The following is a 23650-nucleotide window of genomic DNA, read 5'->3' as shown; positions in this document are numbered from 1 at the left end:
CTCAGAAATCTGCCTGCCTCTGCCTCCCAAGTGCTGGGATTAAAGGCAAGCGCCACCACCACCCGGCAAAGATGGTTGTCTTATCCTGGACTGGGAGCAGGTTAGGGGGTGGTGACACCAGATGTCATCCTTTGGCCAGATCCAAACCCATGCATGCAAGTACACATGCGCGCACACAGGCACACACCTATCTCGCTGGTTCTTCCCCGTGAAGAACCCTGGGAGCCGACCATTCTTGTGCATGTATCCCCTGAGACACATAAGCTGCATACTCCAGGATCTGATTCTTACAAAGCTGTCTGTCTGCACACAGCGGGGACACATTAGCACTTAGAAGTGACTTTCTGCTTCCCCTAGCGATTGTCTACATCCTGAGGCCCCGCCTAACACTTGCCTTTGGCTCTGAGCTCCCAACTTTTAGATTTGCTGCTTATGTCATATTTGATTTCACTACATGCTTTCCCAGATCTGGCTGCTTGTTTTGTTTTGTTTACAAACATCAAATGTGTTCTAATAAGGGGCTAGGGATGGAGCTCAGGTGGAAGAGTGCTTGGGTAGCATTCACGGGGTTCTGGGTTTGAGCCCCAGAACTCCTTAAATTGGGTATGGTGACACACCCCCGAAATCCTAGCACTTGACAGATGGAGACTGGAGGCCATCTTCCACTGCATGTTGGTTTAGGATACCTGGGCTGTCATCCCTCAAATGTCATCCACTTTGTCTTTTAAAAGATTGTATTATCTGGACAGTGGTGGCGCACGCCTTTAATCTCAGCGGTAGGGAAGCAGAGGCAGGTAGATCTCTGACTTTGAGGTCACCCTGGTCTACAAACTGAGTTCCAGAATAGCCAGGGTTCTACAGAGAAACCCTGTCTCCAAAGCCAATAATAATAAATGTATTATATTTCTGTGTGCATGTGTGCACACAAGGGATGGTGGCTCAGAGGAGACATCCTGTCCCCAGTCTAGGGGTAGCAGGATTTCCTCTCTTCCTCCTTTCATTGCCGGACCTAATACTCCTTTGTGTGCTGAGAGCTCCCAGTGGCAGATTGGGGACCACAGAGAAAAGAAATCCACTCATAACTCGTGACATTCTAACAGAACCGCAGCACTGACCAATGTCTTCCACGATGACACTGATGCTGTTCTAGCCTGCTGCAGCTGTGAGATGATCTGCTGGTCATCAAAATGTCCAGGGTATGAGGACATGGTAGGTACCCCCTTGTGTCATTCAGCCAGCCTTCTTCCTTTTGTTCTTCTTATTCTACCTACCTACCTACCTACCTACCTACCTACCTACCTATCTATCTATCTATCTATCTATCTATCTATCTATCTATCTATCTATCTTATCTATTTTTTGAAACAGGGTTTTTCTATATAGCCTTGCCTGTCCTAGAGCTCACTCTGTAGTCCAGGCTGACCTTGAACTCAGAGATCCACCTGTCTCTGTCCTCCTGAGTGCTGGGATTAAAGGCATGCACCACCAGTACGCAGCAACCTTCTTTTTATTTTAGTGTGTCTGTGTGTATGTATACATGAAGGTCTTGAGTTCAAACCCCAGCAACCACATGGTGGCTCACAACCATCTGTAATGAGATCTGATGCTCTCTTCTGAGGTATCTGAAGACAGCTACAGTGTATTTACATATAACAATACATAAGTAAATCTTAAAAAAAAAATATATGGATCCTGAGCCGGGCAGTGGTGGTGCACAACTTTAATCCCAGCACTTGGGGGCAGAGGCAGGCAGATTTCTGAGTTCAAGGCCAGCTTGGTCTACAGAGTGAGTTCCAAGACAGCCAGAGCTACACAGAGAAATTCTGTCTCAAAAAAAATATGGTTCCTGAGGACTGAACTCAGATTTTCATACCTGCAATACCCACATGTGTACATGCATATGCAGGGTTTCATACCTACCTGGCATTTACCTGGGTACCAGGGATCTGAACTCAGGTCCTCTCACTTCCTCGGCAAGTACTTTATCAACTGCGCCATCACTCCAGCCCCTGGTGGGATTTCTTATAAAGGTCTTATTTGTTTGTGCGTGTATTTATTTGGTGTGTCCATGTGCACAGATGCATGTGTGTGTGTGTGTGTGTGTGTGTGCATTTGGAGGCCAAAGGAAAACCTCACATGTCATTCCTCAGGAACTGTCCACTTGTTTTTAAGAACGTCTGTCATTGGTCTAGAGATCATCTACTGGGCCAGGCTGGACCCATCTGTTCCCATCTACTTGGTGCTGGAAATATGAATACCTGGTTTTTAAGAATATGGACCCTTGGGCTGGAGAGATGGCTCAGAGGTTAAGAGCATGGACTGCTCTCCTGAAGGTCTTGAGTTCAATTCTCAGCAACCACATGGTGGCTCACAACCATCAGTACAGCTACAGTGTACTCATATACATAAAATAAATAAATAAATCTTTAAAATGTAAATAATAATAACAAGACAAGGTAGCTGGCGAGATGGCTCAGCGGGTAAGAGCACTGAATGCTCTTCCGAAGGTCCTGAGTTCAAATCCTAGAACCACCTGATGGCTCACAGCCATCTGTAATGGAATCCAATGCCCTCTTCTGGTGTGTCTGAAGACAGCTACAGTGCACCCATATAAATAAAATAAACAAATCTTAAAAAAAATAAAAGATAACGACAAGATAAGTCCTCCCTGTTGGATGTGTATGGGGGAGAGGTGTGCATTGTCTAGCTTCCTTTTGCACATACACCTCAGCTGGGCGTGTGAAGTCCCACTTCACCACCTCAGGCAGGCCCCTGCCAAGCACGTCTATTTTAGCTCCTGCAGCCGAGATCACACTCACTGGGTGGGTGTGAAGAGCTGAGCATCCAAGACTTTGAAATCCCACCTAGCTCCAGCATCCAAGGCTCCTGGTGACTGAGCTGTGAGGACAAGCCCCTCCCACAATACAGAAGGACCAGGAAACCAGCCACAGGCCAGGGTGGCCAACCTCCTTTCAGCGCGTCTGGATGCTGAGGTGCAATGAGTTGGCATCTCTTGAGGACTCTGTCTGCATTAGCAGTGCCAGGACGGAGACAGGGGAAAAAACGATGCCCCTGTGTCTGAGCCTGCCGTGGAGGCTTTCATGGAAGTTATTGATGCCTCTGTTGCTTAAGTAAAAGACTGCCATGGGGAGATGAGATGGGAAAGCAGGTAAAGGAGCTTGCCACCAAACCTGACGACCTGAGTTTGAGCCTCAGAACCTACATGGTAGGGGAGAACTGAGTTTCAAGGGATCCATTGCTCTCTGGCCCTCACATGTGCGCCAGGACATGTGTGCTCCCACCACACACAAAGAAAGTTTACATTAAAAAAAAAAATCTAGCAGGAGATGAGGAGAGAGCTGAGTTGTAGAATATTTGCCAGCCAAGTGTAAGGATCTGAGTTTAGTCCCCAGTGTCTAAGTAAAATAGTGGAGCGTGGGGCTGGAGAGACAGATGGTTCAGTAGTTAGAATCCTTCCTGCTCTCACAGAGAACCCACATGGTGGCTTTTGTTCCCAGCACCCATATGGGGTTTTGCAACTGTCTGTAACTCCAGCTTCACAGGATCCAACACTATGAGATCCAACACCCTCTTCTGGCCTCCACGGGCACCCATACACACATAGTATACACTCATGCGCATGCACACACACACACACACACACACAAATAGATACACTTAAAAAAAAAAAAACTGAGCTTGGCAGCAAATGCTTGCAACCTCAGTGCTGGGGAGGGGCTAACCAGGCATCTGTGGGGTTCTACAGGCCAACCAATGTAGCTGAATTGGTGATAGAATTTGTAGATAGAGAGAGACTCTGTCCACAGAATAAAATGGCACAAGATAGAGGAAGACATTCAACACTTACCTCTGGCTTCTACATGCACACATATGTACATGCACATGTACACAGATGCGCACTCCCAGAAGGACAGAATCTAGACAACTCAGGGAATTAGATTATTGCTATAGTTTGAATATGCAATGTCTCCCATAAGCTCATATACTGAATGCCAGGTTCCTGGCTGGTGGCACTATTTGGGGACGATCTTAAGCCTAAGAGGGAGGACCTTGCCGGAGGAAGTAAGTCTTTGTGCCTCCTCCTCCCTCCCTCTCCTCTCTCCCTCCTCCTCCTCCCTCCCTCTCCTCTCTCCTTCCTCCTCCTCCCTCCCTCTCCTCTCTCCTTCCTCCTCCTCCCTCCCTCTCCTCTCTCCTTCCTCCTTCTCCCTCCCTCTCCTCTCTCCTTCCTTCTCCTCTCCTCCCTCTCCTCTCTCCTTCCTCCTCCTCTCCTCCCTCTCCTCTCTCCTTCCTCCTCCTCCCTCCCTCTCCTCTCTCCTTCCTCCTCCTCCCTCCCTCTCCTCTCTCCTTCCTTCTCCTCTCCTCCCTCTCCTTCCCCTGGCTTTCTCCTTTCTGTCCATTGTGAATTAAACAGTTCTCCTGAGCTGATTAGTGAGAGATCCTGTGGCAACACACAAAATGGAGAGTGACTGAAAGAGACAAACTACACTGACCTCTAGCCTCCATGCACCTGCACACATATGCATATGCACACACACACACACACACACTGAATGAGATACATACTCTCTCTCTCCCTCTCTCCCTTTGTCACACACACACACACACACACACACACACACACACATACACACAAAGAGGCCAATCACATAATACAAGCCCTGTGGTATTTATGGACCCCACCACAGCTCTGAATGATACTTGCAGGTGGATATTGGTGACTGGAGTGCAGACTAGTTTGAAAGTATACAAGAGCCAGAAAAATCTGTAACAAGCTACCAATACTTATGGGCATTACTTCTGCTAGAAGACTGTGACTCACACAGTGCTACATATGACTAAAAAGAACATGTGTGTGTGTGTGTGTGTGTATGGAGGAGGGTATGTTTGTTTATGGGTACATGTGTGAGTGTGCTCTTGTGTCCCTGCATGGAGGCCAGAAGTTGACATTAGGGTCTTTCTGGGTTTCTCTCCATTCTATGTACTGAGACATTTGAGCCTATAGCTTGCCAAGTAGCCACCTATAGCTAGCCAGCTTGCTCTGGGATCCCTGGTCTCCACACCCAGAGTGCTGGGATTGCAGAATGCTTTTATGTCCATCCAGCCTTTATGTGGGTGCTGATTATATGGCCTCTGGTCCTCAAACACTTTTGTAGCAAGCTCTTTACCTGCTTCGCCATCTTCTCCCCAGTCCAGAAGGACTCTTGAAGGCTTCAGAAGAGTAGATTTGAGCCTCATTACCACCCCAGGTTGCATATTTCTTAATAATATTTTTATTTTTACCTTTTTATGTGGGTGTGAACATGCTCACATTAATATGGGTATTCAAGGACATTGGTTCATTGGAGCTTCAGTGGCAGGTGGTTGTGAGCCACCAGATAATGAGTGCTGGAACTCAAGCTCGGTCCTCTGCAAGAACAGCCAGTGTTTTTAACTTCGATCGCTCCAGCCCTAGCTTGGATATAAGATACTTTGCACATATGATCCCACCTGATCCTCATAAGAGCTCTCCAGAGTGAAATAGGGCATGAATCATTTAGGTCACATAAGTATGTCAACCCAATGGGCCAAAACACCAGCAAAAGGAATTTAACTCTTGGAGGGACGAGCACAAATAATTTCACAAGATGATCTGGCCTGGATAGGAGCTTCCAGTTCCTGGGTGAGTGTGGTGACAGATAGGGGTTGGGATCACTGAATTTAAAACAGCACGGAGAGGTTGGAGCTTCCTAAAGAAAAAGGGCAAAACAATACCGCTAAGGAAAGGGGCGAGGCCAGGACTCAGAGCCGCGACAATATCGCCCTCTGGTGGATATGGTGAGTGTTGCGCCCTTCCTTGGCGATTTAATGGCAAAATCAACTGGGGGTGGGGGGCAGTTTTTCTGATACAGAGGATGTTGAGATGGAAGTGGACCAGGAAGGCAGTTTCTCTGAGTTCGAGGCAAACCTGTTTTACATAGAAAGTTCTGGGCCAGCCATGCCTACTGTCTTAGTTAGGGTTTCATTGCTGTGGAGAGACACCATGATCAAGGCAACTCTATAAAGGACGACATTTAATTGGGGCTGGCTTACAGGTTCAGAGATTCAGTCCATTATCATCGTGGCAGCATCCAGGCAGACGCGGTGTTCATTGAAGGAGCTGAGAGTTCTACACCTTGATCTGAAGGCAGCCAGAAGGAGAGTCTCTTTTCCACTGGGCAAAGCCTGAGCATTGGGTCTCCAAGCCCACCCCAACAGCAACACATTTCCTCTAACAAGGCCACATCCACTCTAGCAAAACCATGGCCCCTAACAAGGCCACGCCTCCTAACAAGGCCACATCCACTCCAACAAGGCCACGCCCCCTAACAAGGCCACACTCCCTAAAAAGGCCATGCCTCCTAACAGGGCCGCGCCCCCTAACAAGGCCATGCCTCCTAACAAGGCCGCGCCCCCTAACAAGGCCATGCCTCCTAACAGGGCCACGCCTCCTAACAGGGCCACGCCTCCTAACAGGGCCACGCCTCCTAACAGGGCCACTCCCTGGTCCAAGCACATTCAAACCACCACACCTGCAGGGCAGAACACTATCTCAGAAAAACAAAAACAAAAATAAAACAAGCACGCCATTTTATCTCACTGGTTCTTCCCAGCATCCTCCTTCCTGGGAATTGGAATTACAGACGGTTGGGAGACATTATTGTGGGTGCTGGGAATCAAATGCGAGTCTTCTGCAAGATCAGCAAGTGCCAGCCCCACTTGCCAGCCCCCCTTTGTTATTTATTTGTTTTGTGTGAGAAAGCACACACATGTAAAGGTAAAGGTGTCTCACCATCCCCTGCTTATTTGCTTTGAGTCGGGGTCTTTCCCTGAATCTGGGGACACGACTGGGCTTTCTTGGCTAGGCTGGTTCCAGCATCCCTTCCGTCCCTACCTCCGTCCTGATTTCTGGTGAGGACGAGTCCAGGTGGCGTGAGATGCAATCCCAATGCAGTTTCGGTTTACACATCTCTGGAGGCCCTGGTTGCTGACTTTTCTTTTCATACAGTATGAAGGAGGGAGCCCCTCTATATTGGGTAGTTTTGTCAACTTGACACAGACCTAGACATATCTGGGAAGAGGCGATCTTAGTTGAGAAGATGCCTCTATAAAACTGGCCTGTAGGCAAGTCTAAGGGATATTCCCTTGAATAAGGATAGATGGTGGAGGGCACAGCCCATTATGGGTGGGGCCATCCCTGGGCTGGTGGTCCAGAGTTGTATAAGAAAACAGATTGAGTAAGCCACAGGGCACAGGGCAGTTAGCAGCATCCCTCCATGGCTTCTGCATTAACTCCTGCCTCCAGGTTCCTGCCCTGACGTCCTTCCACCGTGGACCGTGATGGAGAACTGTAAATAGAAGTAGCCCTTTTCTTCCTCCAGCTGATTTTGGTCATGGTGTTTTATCACAGCGATAGAAACCCTAAGACATTCCATTGAGGGATGCTAGGTAAATGTCCTACCACTTACATACACCTTGAGCCCCTGCATGGATGGCTTTGGTTTGTTTGTTTGTTTTTAAGTACACACACCCATCTCTCCAAGACTGTTGGCTTTAGACTGAAACAAGCTACTTCTCTGGAACAAGTCCACTTTAGTAAAAGGAAATTCCCACCTATGTATTATTACATCTCCAGCGTGTTGCTGTAGTCGGGTAGTCGGGAGTACATGGGGGCTATGAACGCACGTTCAAATATCCCAGCAACAATCCTTTGATGCCACAATAAAGTCTAACGTCCTTCTCATCTTCTTCCTTTCTATCTTTCCTAACTTTCATTTTGAAATAGGATATCATTTAACAGAAGCTGGCCTTGAACTTGCTATGTAGCTGAGACCGGCTTCGAACTGATATTCTTGCCTCCACCTCCTAAGTGCTGGCATTGCAGACACGTGCCACTGCAGCCAATTTACTTCTGTTCAATATGCATTGTCTTGTGTATGTCTGTAGTCTTCTTTGTTGCTGGGATAGCTTTGCCATTGCAGGGTTCAGATTTGCAGATTAGTGCACTATATCAATTTCTTCCACAGAAAAAAGTTTGTTAGATTGGTATTCCTCAATAATGATATTTTTTGAAGTGCTAGATATGCTAATTAATATAATTTAATTAGCACAGCAGCAAAACATCATAATCTGAAGAATTATACAGTAACTCAAAATATTTTAATGAGCTGGGATGTGGTTCAGTGATAGATCACCTGCCTAGAATCCCCCAGTGAGGAGGGGCTGGGGTATGGCTCAGTGGTAGAGCACCTGCCTAGTAAGAGGAAGGCTTTGAGTTCCATCCCTATAACTTCTTAAAAAAAAGAAAATACTATGAAGAAACACACACACACACACACACACACACACACACACACTGTTGTACCCATGAGTGCAATTCCTTTTATGAGGCACATGAGCTGAAGGCCCAGGTTTAAAAAAGGAGAATCACTCCAAACTCAACTAGAGTGTCACAGATACGAGAACATAACCTAATCTCCCCACCTTTCCTCATCACTGGACAATCTTTAATGTGGTTGCTCTTGGTGACATTTGTTTTGATAAGTGCTTCATTTCAAATTTTGGTTCTGTGAAGGGAATGTCATACTTTATACACAGGCTTCTCCTCCAATCCCTCTACCGTAGCGCCCTGCAAGTGTGCTCTGTGATCTTTGTCCTTTTCTGACTTGGTGTCATTTTTCTGACTCTGGTGACCTCTCCAGGCATCTGTGAGAATTATCCCTTAAACAAAGGAGAAGAGAGATTGGAGTAGTCAGGACTCCTTAGAGAATCAATATTCTGCACACACACAAATTTAAAAAAAGAAAGTTATTGTCATCATCATCATCATCATTTAATCAGGGTGGCCTCAAATGCCCTACATAGCCAAGGATGACTTTGAATTTCTGTTCTGCCTCCACCTGGTGGGTTTAAGCAATTCTGGGAAAGAACCCAGGGCTTCTTCATCCTTGCCAGGCATGCTCTCTACCAAGCGAGCTGCAGCCCAGGGCTTCTTCATCCCTGCCAGGCGAGCTCTCTACCGAGCGAGCTGCAGCCCAGCCAACTTTTCTGCCTTTCTCCTGGGTATTTAGCACAGAAAAGTCTAACACACCTTCCTGCCTTAAACACCTACAGAGCTGGATCAGAAAGCAAAAGCAGCCATGGCGGGTGGCAAGGCTGGAGAGGTGACCGGTTTGCAGGCTGGTAAATGCGTGGAGGATGAGGAGGAGGCAGTCCAGGACTCCGGAGTCCAGATGGAATGAGGGTGAGCAGGTCAAAGCAGCTAGAATTTCCAGGGCAAAGCACCATAGCAAAGTGTGCTGGAAGCTGCTGTGAGACGTGTCCGGGATCCCTACTGACTGCGGTTAATTAATGTGTAGGAGGGAACCTCCATCCTCATGGCCATGGTGGTCTGGGATTCCTGCTGCTACAAAGGCAGACAGGTGCCCTTTGAGGAACTGTGAGAGACTCCTAAGAGTCTAAGATGGGGACCTGCAGTGGCAACATCCCCCACCCCCACTCCTCCATAATGGGTACACCCCAACTAAAGGTGCTCCTCCTGCTTCCTTCTTCATATCTTTGGAATCGCACACTGCTCACTCAGATTCCCTCCCCACTTCTGCTTCCTTCCCTCCCCACTTCTGCTTCCTTCCCTCCCCACCTCTGCTTCCTTCCCTCCCCACCTCTGCTTCCTTCCCTCCCCACCTCTGCTTCCTTCCCTCCCCACCTCTGCTTCCTTCCCTTCCCACCTCCCTCCGCTGCTGGAAAGTCAGAGCTCGCCTGGGTGCAGGGCTCTGCTGCAAACCTCTCCCCTTCATCGAGACCTGGAAGAGCCTAGAAATCTCCCCAGAGATCCACCATACTGTTTCCTCACTGATGGCGTTGAAGCCTGAACTCTCCTCAGAGGCCACTCCACTCTGCTGTCTGTCTCTATGTCCATGTGATATTAATACTTGTTCCAATAAACGTCTTACCAAGATGACAGTCCACCTCAGTGTCTCCCTTGAACCCTAAACTTGAGGTCTTTCAGAAACCACCCCTAGCCAGGCTAAAAAAAAAAATGCATGTGAGCAGCCAGGTATGGTGGTTCCCACGTGTGAACCCAGCACTTGTGAGGGAGAAGTAGCACTTGTGGTAGGAGTTCAAGGTCATTCTTGGCTACATAAAGAGTTTGAGGCTAGCCTAGGACATGTGAGACCTTGTCTCAAAACAATAACAGGAAGACAAAAACTCAATGACCTGAGTTTCCTAAGATCAGACTGCTGGGAAAGCCATAGTGTAGTGCCCCGGGCTCCTAATCTATGTATTGGAGGCCATGTTGAGATTGGAATGTGAAGGGTTCCCGAAGCTTTACAACTACCTCCTTGATTAGGCTCTCATGACTAGCCCAGCTCTGTCTGTCTCTGTCCCCTCTCTCCTGCCCTGTGAGGGTGCTGTGTGCAAGTGCACACACACACACACACACACACACACACACACACATACATACACATAAGGAGGCCTGAGCAAGGCATCGGGTGTCTTCCACCGTTGCTAGTCACCTTAGTGCTTTGAAACAATGTCTCTCATTGAACTGGAAGCTCACCATTTCAGGCAGGAATCCTGGCCACTGAGCAATCAATCAAGAGTCACTGTGTCAGCCTCCCAATGCTAGGATTGCAGGTATGCTCAGCCATGCCTATTTATGTGGATGCTGGGGTTTCAAACTCATGGCCCCATGTTCAGGCTTGCAGCACAAGCACCTCTACCCACTGGGCCCTATCCCCAGTCACATCTTTGGATTCAAAAAAATTAAATTAAAAACATTTATCTTATGATGTGTGTATTTATGTGTATATATGCCATGGTACTCCTGTGGAGGTCAGAAGGCAATCTGTGGAAGTTGGTTCTTGCTTCTTTTCTATTATTTGGTTGTTTTCTTTTTTTTTTTTTCAAGACATGGTTTCTCTGTGTAGCCCCAGCTGTCCTAGAACTCACTCTGTAGAGCCAGCTGGCCTTGAACTCATGGAGATCTGCCTGCTTCTGCCTCCTGAGTGTTTGGATTACAGGTGCGCACCACCTCCAGGTGGTTCTTTCTACCAGGTGGGCCCCAACTGGTAGAACAGCCAGCAGGGAGAGAGCCTTTGGCGTTCAGGGGTCTTGCTGGCCATTCTTTGGAATTTTTTATGCCAACCCTTATGGTTTGAAAAATGCCATATAGGATGGTTTTCTCTGGAGTCTGATTCTTGGGGGTGGGGTGGGGAGCAATATCTACCCAATGCTAGGAGACCCTTGGGCACCCCACCAGTGTCAAGAGAAGAACCCATAATACGAGGATACCTGGGAGCCCCAGACACGGCCTATCTTACGACATTAGCGGCAATTCCTCATTAATTAACTCAGGTTGAGTCTCTGTCAGACACGGCCTCCGGCCCATCTGGAAACTGAGACGAGGATGCTCACGTTTCTCGTTCATGAAAAAGTCAGCCTTCTGCAGCATTTGGTTTCCTGATAGCTTTCTCTGCTCATTTCAGCAGGGTTGTGCTCTTCTGGGACTTTTTGCCCTTGGTCAAAAATCCATAGATTGCCCTAAGTCAAACGTCCATACATTGAATAAAGACCCCCCTCCCCCGAGTCGGTGAGACAGAGGAAAGTTCCAAGGAGAAGGTTTTAGTTGAAACTGCTTGAGGAATTCTTAGCAAGAAGCACGCAAATGTCATCTCTGACGGCAAATGGGAACGCTATCACCCACAGGATCTTTAACAGGATGGGAGGAACGCAAGCTGTGGGAATCTCAGGCCTTACGGAAGATGCCAGAAGGAGGCAGTTGGACCATGTGATAGCTGTATCTTTAACATTTCTGTCAACTTGTTCTCTCAAGAAATTTTCATTTCAAGGAGTCAAATATGTTAAGCTAGATCTGGGGAGTGCAGGCCTGTAGTTCCAGTACTAGGGCAGCTGAGACAGGAGGATGATGAGCTCAAGGCAACTTAGTTAGACCCTGCCTCAAGTCAAAGTGAAAAGGTTGGGGCGTGGCTCAGTGGTAGAGCCCCTGACTAGTATCCCCCAGTGAGGGGCTGGGGTGTGGCTCAGCAGTACAGTGACTGCCTAGAATCCCCCAGTGAGGGACTGGGGTGTGTGGCTCAGTGGTAGAGCCCCTGCCTAGCATAGGGAAACTCTAGGTACAAAGAGGAGGAGGAGGAGGAATGGGAGGAGGAAGAAGATGAGGAGGTAGGGAGGAGTTAGTGGTAGAGTTTGTTACTAGAGAATGTCACTTAGGTAACATTTCTTGTCTATTCAGAAAAAAACAAAGCAAACCCCTTTTTCTTTGCATGCTTGCCCTCTGACACTGGCATGTCTTTTTCGCTGTCACCACTTCTTGGTGTATAGTGTGTCCATTGTGGTTTCAATTTGCATCTCTCTGAAGACCGATAATGCTAAGCATCTTCTCATTTGCTCACTTTTCATCTACAGCAGGATCTAGTAGGGAGCAAAAATGTTATGATGAAGAAAGAAATGGAGAGAACATTCTCAAGTGAGCAAGAAAGGACCCAGGGTAGACATGAAGGAGCTGTCTTTAGAGAGAATAGAAATGGCTCACACTCCCGGGTGTTGTAGCACATACCTTTAGTGAAACCTAGTCTTAAAAAAAAAAAAAAAGGAAAGGAAAGGAAAGGAGGGAAGAAAGGAAAGACTAAGAAAAAGAAAAGAAAGGAAACAGAAAAAAGGGAGAAAAAGAACAATTTGCTTTCTTGAGGAAGTGAGATCTTTAATTTTCTCATTGCTATCACTGAACACCTGACAATAAAAAGAAAACTTAAACAACTTAAAAAGAAAGTTCTTTGTTTTTGTTTTTTGTTTTGGTTTTTTTTGAAACAAGGTTTCTCTGTGTAGCCTTGGCTGTCCTGAAACTCACTCTGTAGACCAGGTTGGCCTCCAACTCAGAAATCTGCCTGCCTCTGCCTCCCAAGTGCGCCACCACCATCCACCAAGAAGAGAAGATTTTTTTTTTTAAAGTTAATACTTTTTGTTTGTTTGTTTGTTTCAAGACAGAGTTTCTCTGTGTAGCTCTCTGGCCGTCCTGGAACTCACTCTGTAGACCAGGCTGGCCTCGAACTCAGAAATCCGCCTGCCTCTGCCTCCCAAGGGCTGGGATTAAAGGCGTGTGCTACCACCGCCCGGCTAAGAAGAGATTTTTAACCCACAGTTTCACCTGAGTTAGCCCATCATGGTGGAAAAGGTGGGGAGGGGCCAAGCAATTCACATCATGGCTGCCATGAAGCAGAGAGAAACAGGAGGTAGGTAGAGCAAGAGGTAGCTCTCAGTGACACTCGTCCAGGGTTTACATCCCCTAACAGTTCCACTACCTCCGGATGGTTTATTCAGAATTGGAACCCAAGACTGGGACAAGGCTAGTTGGTTCATGCTTGACTTGTAGTATGAGGCCCTGGGTTTGTTTCCTAGCACATAGAAATTAGAATCCCTCCATGGATTAAATCTACTAGGTTAAGGCTCTTACAGTTCTTTATGATCCTTGTCTTAGGGAACTCCTTCACAGGCACACCCTGAGCTGTGCCTCATCATGCCAATCAACTTGACAGCAGTGTGGAGAGATGGCTCAGCAGTTAAGAGCACTTATTGTTCTTGCAGAGGTCCTGGGTTCAGTTCCCAGTACCCACATGGTGGCTCACAACCATCTATAACTCAGTTGCAGGGGTGTTTGAGGTCCTCTTCTGATCTCCGTGGCCACCAGGCATGCTCTCGATGCACAGACACACAAGCATTCATGCACGCAGGCACATGCACACACATGCAAGAGAGTCACGTAAAACACAATTTAAAAACAGACCTCAGCTCATCAAGAATAAAGTGCTAGAATGTGAAGAGATAAGACAGTAGGGACTTGGTGACCTGCTGAACATGTGGGAGAAAGGACACAGAGCGTAGGGTCTGATTTCTCCAAATGTGAAGGAATTTGGGTTGCGTAGTTCAGCCTAAAGAGACCTGTAAAATATAACAGGCTGTGTTGTTCTTTGATACTTTCAACCATGACCTGGGACTCTCACGGACCAGATTTGGTTTCACTGTGACCCAGTCACTTGATCCAGACACCTTGAGCCTCTTTGTAAGCGCATAAGGTGTTTTTTGGCCAGTGTTTGCACAGCTGGGCAGCATGATTCAGGAACCTGTGAATTATTCATGCCTTTGACCTATTCTAAGGAGAACTTCACCCAAAAGGCTAAATTATTAAGCACTGGGAATTATCTTTGTTACTGCTAAACAGAAAGCAAGATGCAGTGAATTTTTTTGTTGTTGTTGTTGAGATGTTTTTGCTCCTTAGAGTTGAAATTTTATTAATGACACATAATTGCTCTCAAAACACATAACCACATGCCCAAGGTAGTGGCACACACCCTTAATCCCAGCACCTGGGAGGCAGAAGCAGGTGGATCTCTGAGTTCAAGGCCAGCCTGGTCTACAGAGTGAGTTCCAGGACAGCCAGGGCTATATAGAGAAACTCTGTCTCGAAAAACCAAGACACACACACACACACACACACACACACACACACACACCAAAGCAAACAAACCTCAAAAACAAAACAAAGAAACAAACAAAAAAACCCAAAACAAACTTCCACACAGAGAACAAAAGGAACCTTAACTAGTTAGATAAGGAGAAAGCAGACATTGCCACCTGTACCAAGGCTTTTTGTTTGTTTGTTTGTTTGTTTTCGGGACAGGGTTTCTCTGTGTAGCCCTGGCTGTCCTGGAACTCATTCTGTAGACTAGGCTGGCCTCAGAAAATCAGAAATCCACCTGCCTCTGCCTCCCAAGCGCTGGGATTAAAGGCATGCGCCACCACCTCCTGGCAATGTACCAAGGCTTTTAATGACGTGATGGATGAGTGCATTTAACAGTGACCACATTATCCCCTAACTTAGTCAGGCTGCATCTACGTGTGTGTGTATGCTCCCGCACATGTGCATGCACACGCGGAAGCCCAAGGTTGGTGCTGGTGTCTTCCTCAATCTTCCTCTTTTTTTCCACTATGTGGCCCAGGCTAGCCCAGAACTTACAGAGATGCACCTGCTTCCGCCTCTCCAGTACTAAGATTAAAGACATGCACCACAGGACCTCACCTCAATCACTTTTCACTTTATAGGTCTCTCACTGTGGAGCTCACAGATTGTCCAGTTAGCCCCAGGGATCCCATTCTACCGCCCCAGTCTGGAGATTACAGGAATACACCTCTCCTCCTCCGTCTCTCTCCCTCTCCCCACCCCCATGTGTATGTGTGTGGTGTGTGCACATTAGTGCACGTGTGTGTGTGTGTGTGTGTGTGTGTGTGTGTGTGTCAGCCTGTCCCTGTGCATGTGAAGGCCAGACAATGACTTTGGGTGTCTCTTCATTGAACCCAAATTTTACTGGTTTAGCTACATTGTCTAGCCAGCAAGCCCCAGCATCTACCTGCCCATCCCTTCCTCCAGCACTGTTTTTAGCCGTCTAGGACAGCAAACACGAACCTCTGTAACAGGAAGCCCCAAATAGGTAGAACTCGGTTAGAACTGAGAGTTTCTTTAACTTTTGTTTCAACATGCCTCGTCCCTGCACAGTTTGGATCTTGGATCCCTGACTAGAAGCAACTAAGGAATGAAGAAAGGAGAGACGTACAGACACAGATAAGCTGGGGTAGGGTAGTCTGAGCTCTTGGATGGAGAAGCCTTAGCACCCTAGTAGTTATTGTGTTTCTTTTAACCAGTTGAATGGGGAGGCAGGGTTATTACATACAAATAACATGAAGGCAGGGGTATTACATACAGATAACATGGAGACAGGGCTATTACATACAGATATCACGGAGACAGGGGTATTACATACGGATAACAGGGAGGCAGGTGTATTGTATACAGATAACATGGAGGCAGAGTTATTACATACAGATAACATGAAGGCAGGGGTATTGTATACAGATGAAGAAGCTGGCAGGCTTAGCTAACCAGGTGGAGCACCTCTGTAGGGTCTTCAAGCCACAAACATCCAGGGAGAAAGCTCTGCTGCACACTGCCTGCACATATCCACGTTTGCACTCGGACCAGAGTGGAAGCCCCCCGAGCCTCACCTGGGGGGGGGTTTGCACTCCCGTGGGGTTGAGGCATCAGTCCCTGACACGGCTGTGTCTGTGGTCAGCAAGGCACATTCACTTGGGACCACATTTGCTCCCTACACCAATGCCCGACTGCCTCTGTAAAAGCAGCCAGTGCTCTCAACCACCGAGCCATCTCTCCAGGCCCCCCTTTTGGAACGTTACCTCTAATCCTAACACATGGGTCGGTACCACCAGACCAGGGAAGGCCACATAGTCTCCAAATCAGCCCCTTCCGATTACGTGGTCTCTCTATGTCTTTTTTTCTCTTGGGTGTATGTGTTGTAAGTGAAGCCAATGGTGGGCCTTGGGTGGGGCTCTTCAGGCATTTGTGATACAGGACCCCTCACTGCTTTGAACTCACTGGGTAGGCTAGACTGGTTGGTCAGTGAGCCCAGCATGCTCCATCTCTACTACCTAGCACTGAGATTACAAGTGCGTTTCACCATGCTTGGCTTTCTTATGTGGGCCCTGGGGATCACATTAGTTCCTCTTGCTTGTGAGGAAAGGACTCTACACCTGAGCTCCCTTTTAGACCTCTCCTTTTCATTTTAATGAGACAGGCTCTCAATGTGTACCTCAGGTTGTACCTTCTATCTCAGCCTCCTGGGTAGTGGGATCACAGTGCTCACCACAATCCATTATCTTCATTTTCTGTCAGAAAAGTTGCTGGTCATGAGCGACATGTAATGGTAGTCAAATGCTGAAGAGGCTAGCCTGGGACACCTTTAGCAGGGTTTGGTGATTGCCTGCCCATGTGCTAGGGTTACAGGCAAAATCACAAAAAGGGGCCTGGAGAGATGGCTCAGTGGTTAAGAGCACTGGCTACTTTTACAGAGGACCCGGGGTTCAGTTCCCAGGACCCACATAGTGGCTCTCGACTGTCTATAAGGTCAGTTCCAGGGAATCCAATGCTCTCTTCTTGTGCACAGATATACAGGCAGGCAAAACATCCATAAGCATACAATAAAAATAAACAAATAAGCCTGGCAGTGGTGGCACATGCCTTTAACACGATAAAAATAAACAAATATATTCAAAACTTCAAACAAACTTGAACTCAGCATCTAAGAAGAAGGCAATGTTGAGATGGGTTTGGTGTACAGCCCTGTGATTCTAGCTACCAAGAAGGCTGAGGCAGAAGAGCATAACATTTGGTAAATACAGAACAAGGGTTTTCAGAATGAGAAAGGTCTTCAGCTCTATTGTGCAATGCATAAAGACTCCATGATCTTGCACACACATTTCAAAGAGGCGAGGAGGGTCGGGGAGACGGCTCTGTGCATAACATTAGCGTGAGAACAAGAACATGGGTTAAAAAGCTGGGTGTGGAGGCAAACTTCTAAAACCAGCACTGGGGAGGCGGGACTTAAAGCCAGCCTTCCTGAAGCAACACACACAAAAAATATCACTTCAAAAAAGGAAAATTTTGGGCCTGGACGATGGGACTCAGGCAGTGAGCATTTGCCTCGAATACAGGAAGCCCCAGGGTCCATCCCCAGCATGGCATTAACTGAGCTTGGTTCCTCACACTTAGAATCCCAGTGGAGGTCAGGAGTTCAAGACCATTCCTAGGGACTTGGTGAGTCTGTGACTAACCTGGAATACTTGATTGTGTCAAAACAATACAACTTGACATGGACACATTTAGTGTCCCGTGTGGCTTCAGATTTAGCAGGGCAATGTCCAAGTCAAGATGTTGATAGGAAAATTATGTAACCAACACCTTGGCAACATTGACCTTTGAGGTTTTCCACCTTAGAGGGATGTCAGCCTCAAGCAACTGCAAACAGCAGCCACTAACGTCGGGGAGCCTCCAGTTCATGGAGCACCCCAGGGTTCTTACCTCACTTCAGCCACCGACACCACCCCACCCCCCGTAGGCTCCACACTTCACCAAGCAGGTTTGTGTACAGATCTGAAATCTTAGTTAAGGTTTGTTGACATCCTCTCTCTCTCTCTCTCTCTCTCTCTCTCTCTCTCTCTCTCTCTCTCTCTCTCTCTCTCTCTCTCTCTCTCTCTGTCTCTCTCTCTCTCTCTTAATTGGCTGTCCCTACCCACCCTTCTATAAATAGAAAAGAGAGACAGGGAGTGTTCATGGTTTCATTACGAAGGTAAAGACACTTGAGCTACACACACTTGATCCCTGAACATGAGATCTAAGAGGCTGAATGATCACAGTTTCAGTCCTATATAAGGTGGTGAAAGACCATCTACTTTGTTTTTCTGTTTTGTTCCTACATCTCTTTCCCTCCACTTGATTTTAAGTCTGACTTGGTGAGTAGCTGGTGGGCCGATCAGACCTTCTCTACATGCACTGCATTAGACTTGGCACTGGGGAGGGTTTCTACCTCTGCTGTATGGGCTAGCCTTTCACAAGGGGTCTGCGGTATTGCAATTCTCTGGGTGATGCAAGACACTGCTGTTGTGTTTATAACATGGCTAATGTTTAAATGGCTCATAGCTGCCTATGATGATCGATTAGGTAAGTATAATTTTAAAAGAAGATTGGACTTTAAGAAGGAAAAAAAAAAGAGCTGGGCAGTGGTGGCACTTGGGAGGCAGAGGCAGGCAGATTTCTGAGTTTGAGGCCAGTCTGGTCTATAGAGTGAGTTCCAGGACAGCCAGGGATACACAGAGAAACCCTGTCTTGAAAAAACCAATTACAAACAAACAAAAAACAAGAACAAAAAAACCCTTTTATTTGCTTTTAGAATTTTAATAGACTGGACCATGTAGCTCAGGCTGGTCTGGAGTTCACTATGTAGTCAAGGATGCTCTTAGACTCTTGAAATCCTCTCCATCCTCCTCCTCCTCCTCCTCCTCCTCCTCCTCCTCCACCACCACCACCACCTCCTACTTCTCCTCCTTCTTCTCTTCCCTCTCCTCCTCCTCTTCTTTCTGAGTACTGGGATTGCAAGTGTGCATACCATCACCAGCTTGGTTGGTCTTTCTTTCTCTCTTTCTCCCTTTCTTTCTCTCTTTCTCTCTCTCTCTCTCTCTCTCTCTCTCTCTCTCTCTCTCTCTCTCTCTTTCTTTCTTTCACTTCAATTTTGGAGTGAATCCATGTAGTCAAGAGGTGGCTGGAGTCTTTTCTGTATCTGGATTTGGTTTGGCACTCTGTCCCATTACTTAACAGGTATACATCTTAAAATTCTAGAGATACACAGTGTTGGTGAGTGGCCAAGAATGTATGCTCTTCTTATTTCTCTGTCTCCACAGCTCACATCTTGTTTCATCTGTTTGACCAGGTGGAAAATGAGCATCACAGACATTCTGAGTGCTGATGACATTGCAGCAGCCCTGCAGGAATGCCAAGGTGACCAGGGACTGGAGAAGCAGGCCATGGTGGCGCTGGGGCAGAAGGAGAGCAAGTTCTAGGGAAGCCTGGACTCCAGAGTGAGATCTTGACTCAGAAAACAAGAGGGTATAGCTGGAGCTCAGTGGAGGATAAGGTGTCTTCCCAGGCTATATGGAGACCTGGGTTCCATCTCCAGCATTGCATAGACAGGTGATAGATACCTGTACTCTTCACACTAGGGAGATGGAGGCAGGAGGATCAGGAGTTTGAGATCATTACTAGCTTCAGAGGGAGCTTGAGGCCTGCCGGGGCTGCATAGATCCTTGTCTCAAAGGCAGACAGATAGACAAACAAACGAATAATAAAGGTGACAGAAGACACCAGGAAGGCCCCTGGTTCCCACCTCCAGCAAAGCAGCAAAGACTAAAATGTGAACTTTGCTGAAAGATTTGCAGAATCTGACAGTGGAACTGCTCAAAGTTAGAGCGCCAATGTGATAGGAATTAGGTGACCTGACTATGTGGTTATGTTTACACAAGATGAAATGAATTTACTAAAAGGGGTGGGTGGGGGGAGTCACTGGCGGCTGGAAATGTAGCTCAGTGGTCGAGTACTAGCCTTGCATGCACAAGGCCCTAAGCTCAATTTCCAGGGCTGGAAAGAAAAAGTCTCAGTAGAAAAAAAGGCTGGATGGGGTTGTAGCTGAGTAGTAGGGTTAGCCTGAGCTCTATAGTGAGTTCCAGAATGTACTTATTCTCTTAAGCCTGTTTGAATCTATTGTTACCCACCAATCATGTGGTATTGTGAACTTGGTGTGAAGCTCGTTGAGGAGGGCTGGAGGAAACACTGAGCAGAGCCAGGAAAGGGGGAAGTCAAACATCAAAAGGAAAGGGCACTGGAGCCCAAGGGACAGGTGATGTCACAGACCACCTAGACTTGGCTCTCTGAGTCTTGGGAGAGTCAAGGATCCATGTAGCTTGAGGGATGTTAGGAAAGAATTTCAATAGCCCATGTTTGCATTACCTAGGCACAAATACAGAGTGTGACCCACTGAGCCTTGGGATAACCTAGTCTCTGTCCTTTAGACCCAGACACCTTTGAACCACAAAAGTTCTTCCAGACATCGGGCCTCTCCAAGATGTCTGCCAGCCAAGTGAAGGATATCTTCCGGTTCATAGACAATGACCAGAGTGGATACCTGGATGGAGACGAGCTCAAGTAAGCTGTGTATTGAGCCTCACAACATGGATGGATGGGGATGGTGTGTATGGTGCCCCCTGTTTGCTCCGTACTTCATTAAAGAATGTCAATTGTCCACTCTTCTACCCACATGGGGCACTGAGTGTGGCATTGAAGACTAGGTACAAAGGGAGATTTGTTCAAGGGATTTCCTACAGTAAACAAGACTCTTAAAGATAGATGTCTAGCATTGGTTTCTATGGCAAAGGAGAGTTCTGTTCCAGAGACCTTGACTGATGTCTGTGGTTGTCAGATACATGGACTCAAAGGAGGGAAGAGAGGAAGAAGGAAGGCGAAGGGGACATCGAGAAGGGGAAGGGAGGGAGGGAAGAGGGAAGAGGGAGGGAGGGACAGAGAGCTCAAGGTCTTTCAGGAGCTTGCCACCAGCTTTTTGTGGTGCTGTAGGTATTTCCTACAGAAGTTCCAGAGTGACGCTAGAGAACTGACTGAGTCAGAGACCAAGTCCTTGATGGATGCAGCAGACAACGATGGAGATGGGAAGATCGGGGCCGATGGTAGGTCTCCTCCTCCATGTTGTCTAAGACACACTGGCATGGGGGACACCCAAAGTGAGGGTTCTGAATTCTGATTAATTCAGTCTTTTCATCTACAGAGTGTGAATGGGCAAGCAAGCCAGCTGTGCATAGACATGTGTTATCACTGGGGATGGAGCTCATGGGTCCAGCATGTGCTTAGCATGTCTGAAATTGGTCCCCAGCACTGCCCACCCCTCAACCCACATAAATTCTGGGATAGGGCTGAGGAGACAGCTCAGTGAGTAACAACTACCAAGTCTGGTGCCTGTGTTCTTCTCCTTGGGGCCTGAATGGCAGGAGGAGAGACAAACTCTCCAAAGCTGTTTTCTGACCTCCACACATGGACACACACAATTCTGGAAGACAATAGCGCACAGCTGTAACCCCAGTACTTTAGAGGCTGAGATAGGAGTTACTACAGTGAGTCTGAGGCCCGCCTGGGCAACAAAAGAGCTCAAGGCCAGCCAGGGTTACAGGTTACAGGTGTGTGTCTTAACACACATACACACACACACACACACACACACACACACACACACACATACACACACACACACACACACACACACACACACACAAAAGCACACTTTTTTGTTTGTTTGTTTGTTTTTGTTTTTTCAAGACAGGGTTTCTCTGTGTAGCCCTGGCTGTCCTGGAACTCACTCTGTAGACCAGGCTGGCCTCAAACTCAGAAATCCCCCTGCCTCTGCCTCCCAAGTGCTGGGATTAAAGGCGTGTGCTACCACTGCCTGGCTGAAAGCACACTTTTGTGTTCCATGATACAACGTAACTATGAACTGGTCACTACCTATGAACTTGGAAAGAATGGCTCCCGAGGTTTAGAGATTAGTTGACCACTTGGCCTTCCAAACTTTTTTGTGAGGTGCTTTGGTCCAGCTTGAAAATCATGCAAGAGATGTTTAAACAAAGACAGCTTACTGCCCACCAGTACATGGTATTAAACAGAGGACATGGCCTGGGAGATGGCTCAGTCAAGAGTGTTTGCCACACAAGTGTTAGGACCTGAGTTCGGAGCCCCATCAGCTATGTTAAAAGCTGGGTGTGGTGGCATGCACCTGTGATAACAGCACCTGATGGAGTGGGGATCCCAAGTGGATCCCAGGGGCATAGTACCACCCAACCTAGCCAAGTCAGTGAGCCTAGGTCTCCACGAGAGACCTTGTCTCAAAACAAAAAAATGGGGGAAGGGCAATTGAGGGAGATAATGATGTTATCCTCTAGCCTCTACATGTACGTGTGCACACACATGCATGGGCACGTATACACACACACACACACACACACACACACACACACACACACACACCATCATCACCACCACCATCTCCACCACCACCACCACTAACAATAGTGACAATAAAGGACAAATAAACCAACCACTATCCACGGTGCCATCTATGTGCAGAGCCCCAGATTCAAACATCATAGGATTGTTAGATTTTATTGAGCTGCTTATATTTCTGTTTAAGCAATGATTCAGAAGGTAGTATGGGGAATCCTGTCTGTGGCACCAATTACAGAGAATGAAAAATGCTAAAGTAGATTCTTTTGTTTGTGTTTTGGGAGTAGGGTCTCCTGTCCAGCCCTGGCTGGCCTTGAACTCCATATGTAGCAGAGCTGACTTTGAACTCCCGATTCCCCTGCTCTCGATTCTCTGATGCTATGATTGCAGGAATGCAGCAACAAGCCTAACCTTAGATTCTTATTGAAATATGCTATCATAATTCACTACGGGAGTTAATGCCGCTTCTATAGGTACCCTAGATGTGATAGCTCAGACAAAGGAAGCTTGATGTATTTAAACATAACTATGAAGCCCAGCTAGGTGGCACATGTGTGTAATACCAGCATTTGGAAAGCTGTGGAGTTTAAGGCCAGGCTTGGCTGTCTAATAAATTCCAGGCTAGCCTTGGCTATAGAAGCAAGACCCTGTCTCAAATTTCAAAACGATAATGTGCAAAAAGCCACAACCACTGAAAGATGTTTAAACAGATAAAAGTTGGACCAGCTAGTATAAAGCAAACCTCCATTTTCAATTTCACAGTGTACCAGCCAGTTTGTTAGTGCCAGGGCTTGAGAGATGGTTGGGGGGATAAGGATGCTTGCTGCACAGGACCTGAGCTTGGACCCCAACACCCGTGTAAAACGCTGGGCATGGCCATGCGCAAACCTGTAACCCAAGTGCCATCAGAATTGGAGATAGGGAATCATTGTAGCTCGCTGTCTTCCAGCCTAGCTAGCTCCAGGTTCAGTTAGAGACCGGGTCTCAAGCGAATAAGGCGGAGAGTGACAGTAGGACACTCGATGTCCTCCTCCATCCTTTGTGGTCTCACAGCTACATCACACTCACACACACACACACTCACACACTCACACACTCTCTCTGTCTCTCTCTCACACACATACACTCTCT

The 23650-nt window shown here is 47.3% G+C and overlaps 1 protein-coding gene across 1 annotated transcript in view; it reads left to right on the top strand.

Annotated features, from left to right (window-relative positions):
- Positions 1-23650, top strand: part of LOC116070993 (oncomodulin) — a 29198-nt gene that overhangs the window by 4306 nt on the left and 1242 nt on the right. Inside the window, exons 3-5 of the mRNA XM_031342372.1 lie at positions 19392-19459; positions 20527-20659; positions 21086-21195. Coding sequence (XP_031198232.1) covers positions 19399-19459; positions 20527-20659; positions 21086-21195 — 304 coding nt within the window. The 5' untranslated portion in view covers positions 19392-19398. The remainder of the gene's footprint in view (positions 1-19391; positions 19460-20526; positions 20660-21085; positions 21196-23650) is intronic.

This window comes from Mastomys coucha, unplaced genomic scaffold (assembly GCF_008632895.1).
Source record: "Mastomys coucha isolate ucsf_1 unplaced genomic scaffold, UCSF_Mcou_1 pScaffold22, whole genome shotgun sequence".
Classification (NCBI taxonomy): Eukaryota; Metazoa; Chordata; class Mammalia; order Rodentia; family Muridae; genus Mastomys; species Mastomys coucha.
This window is presented reverse-complemented; position numbering and strand designations above follow the sequence as displayed.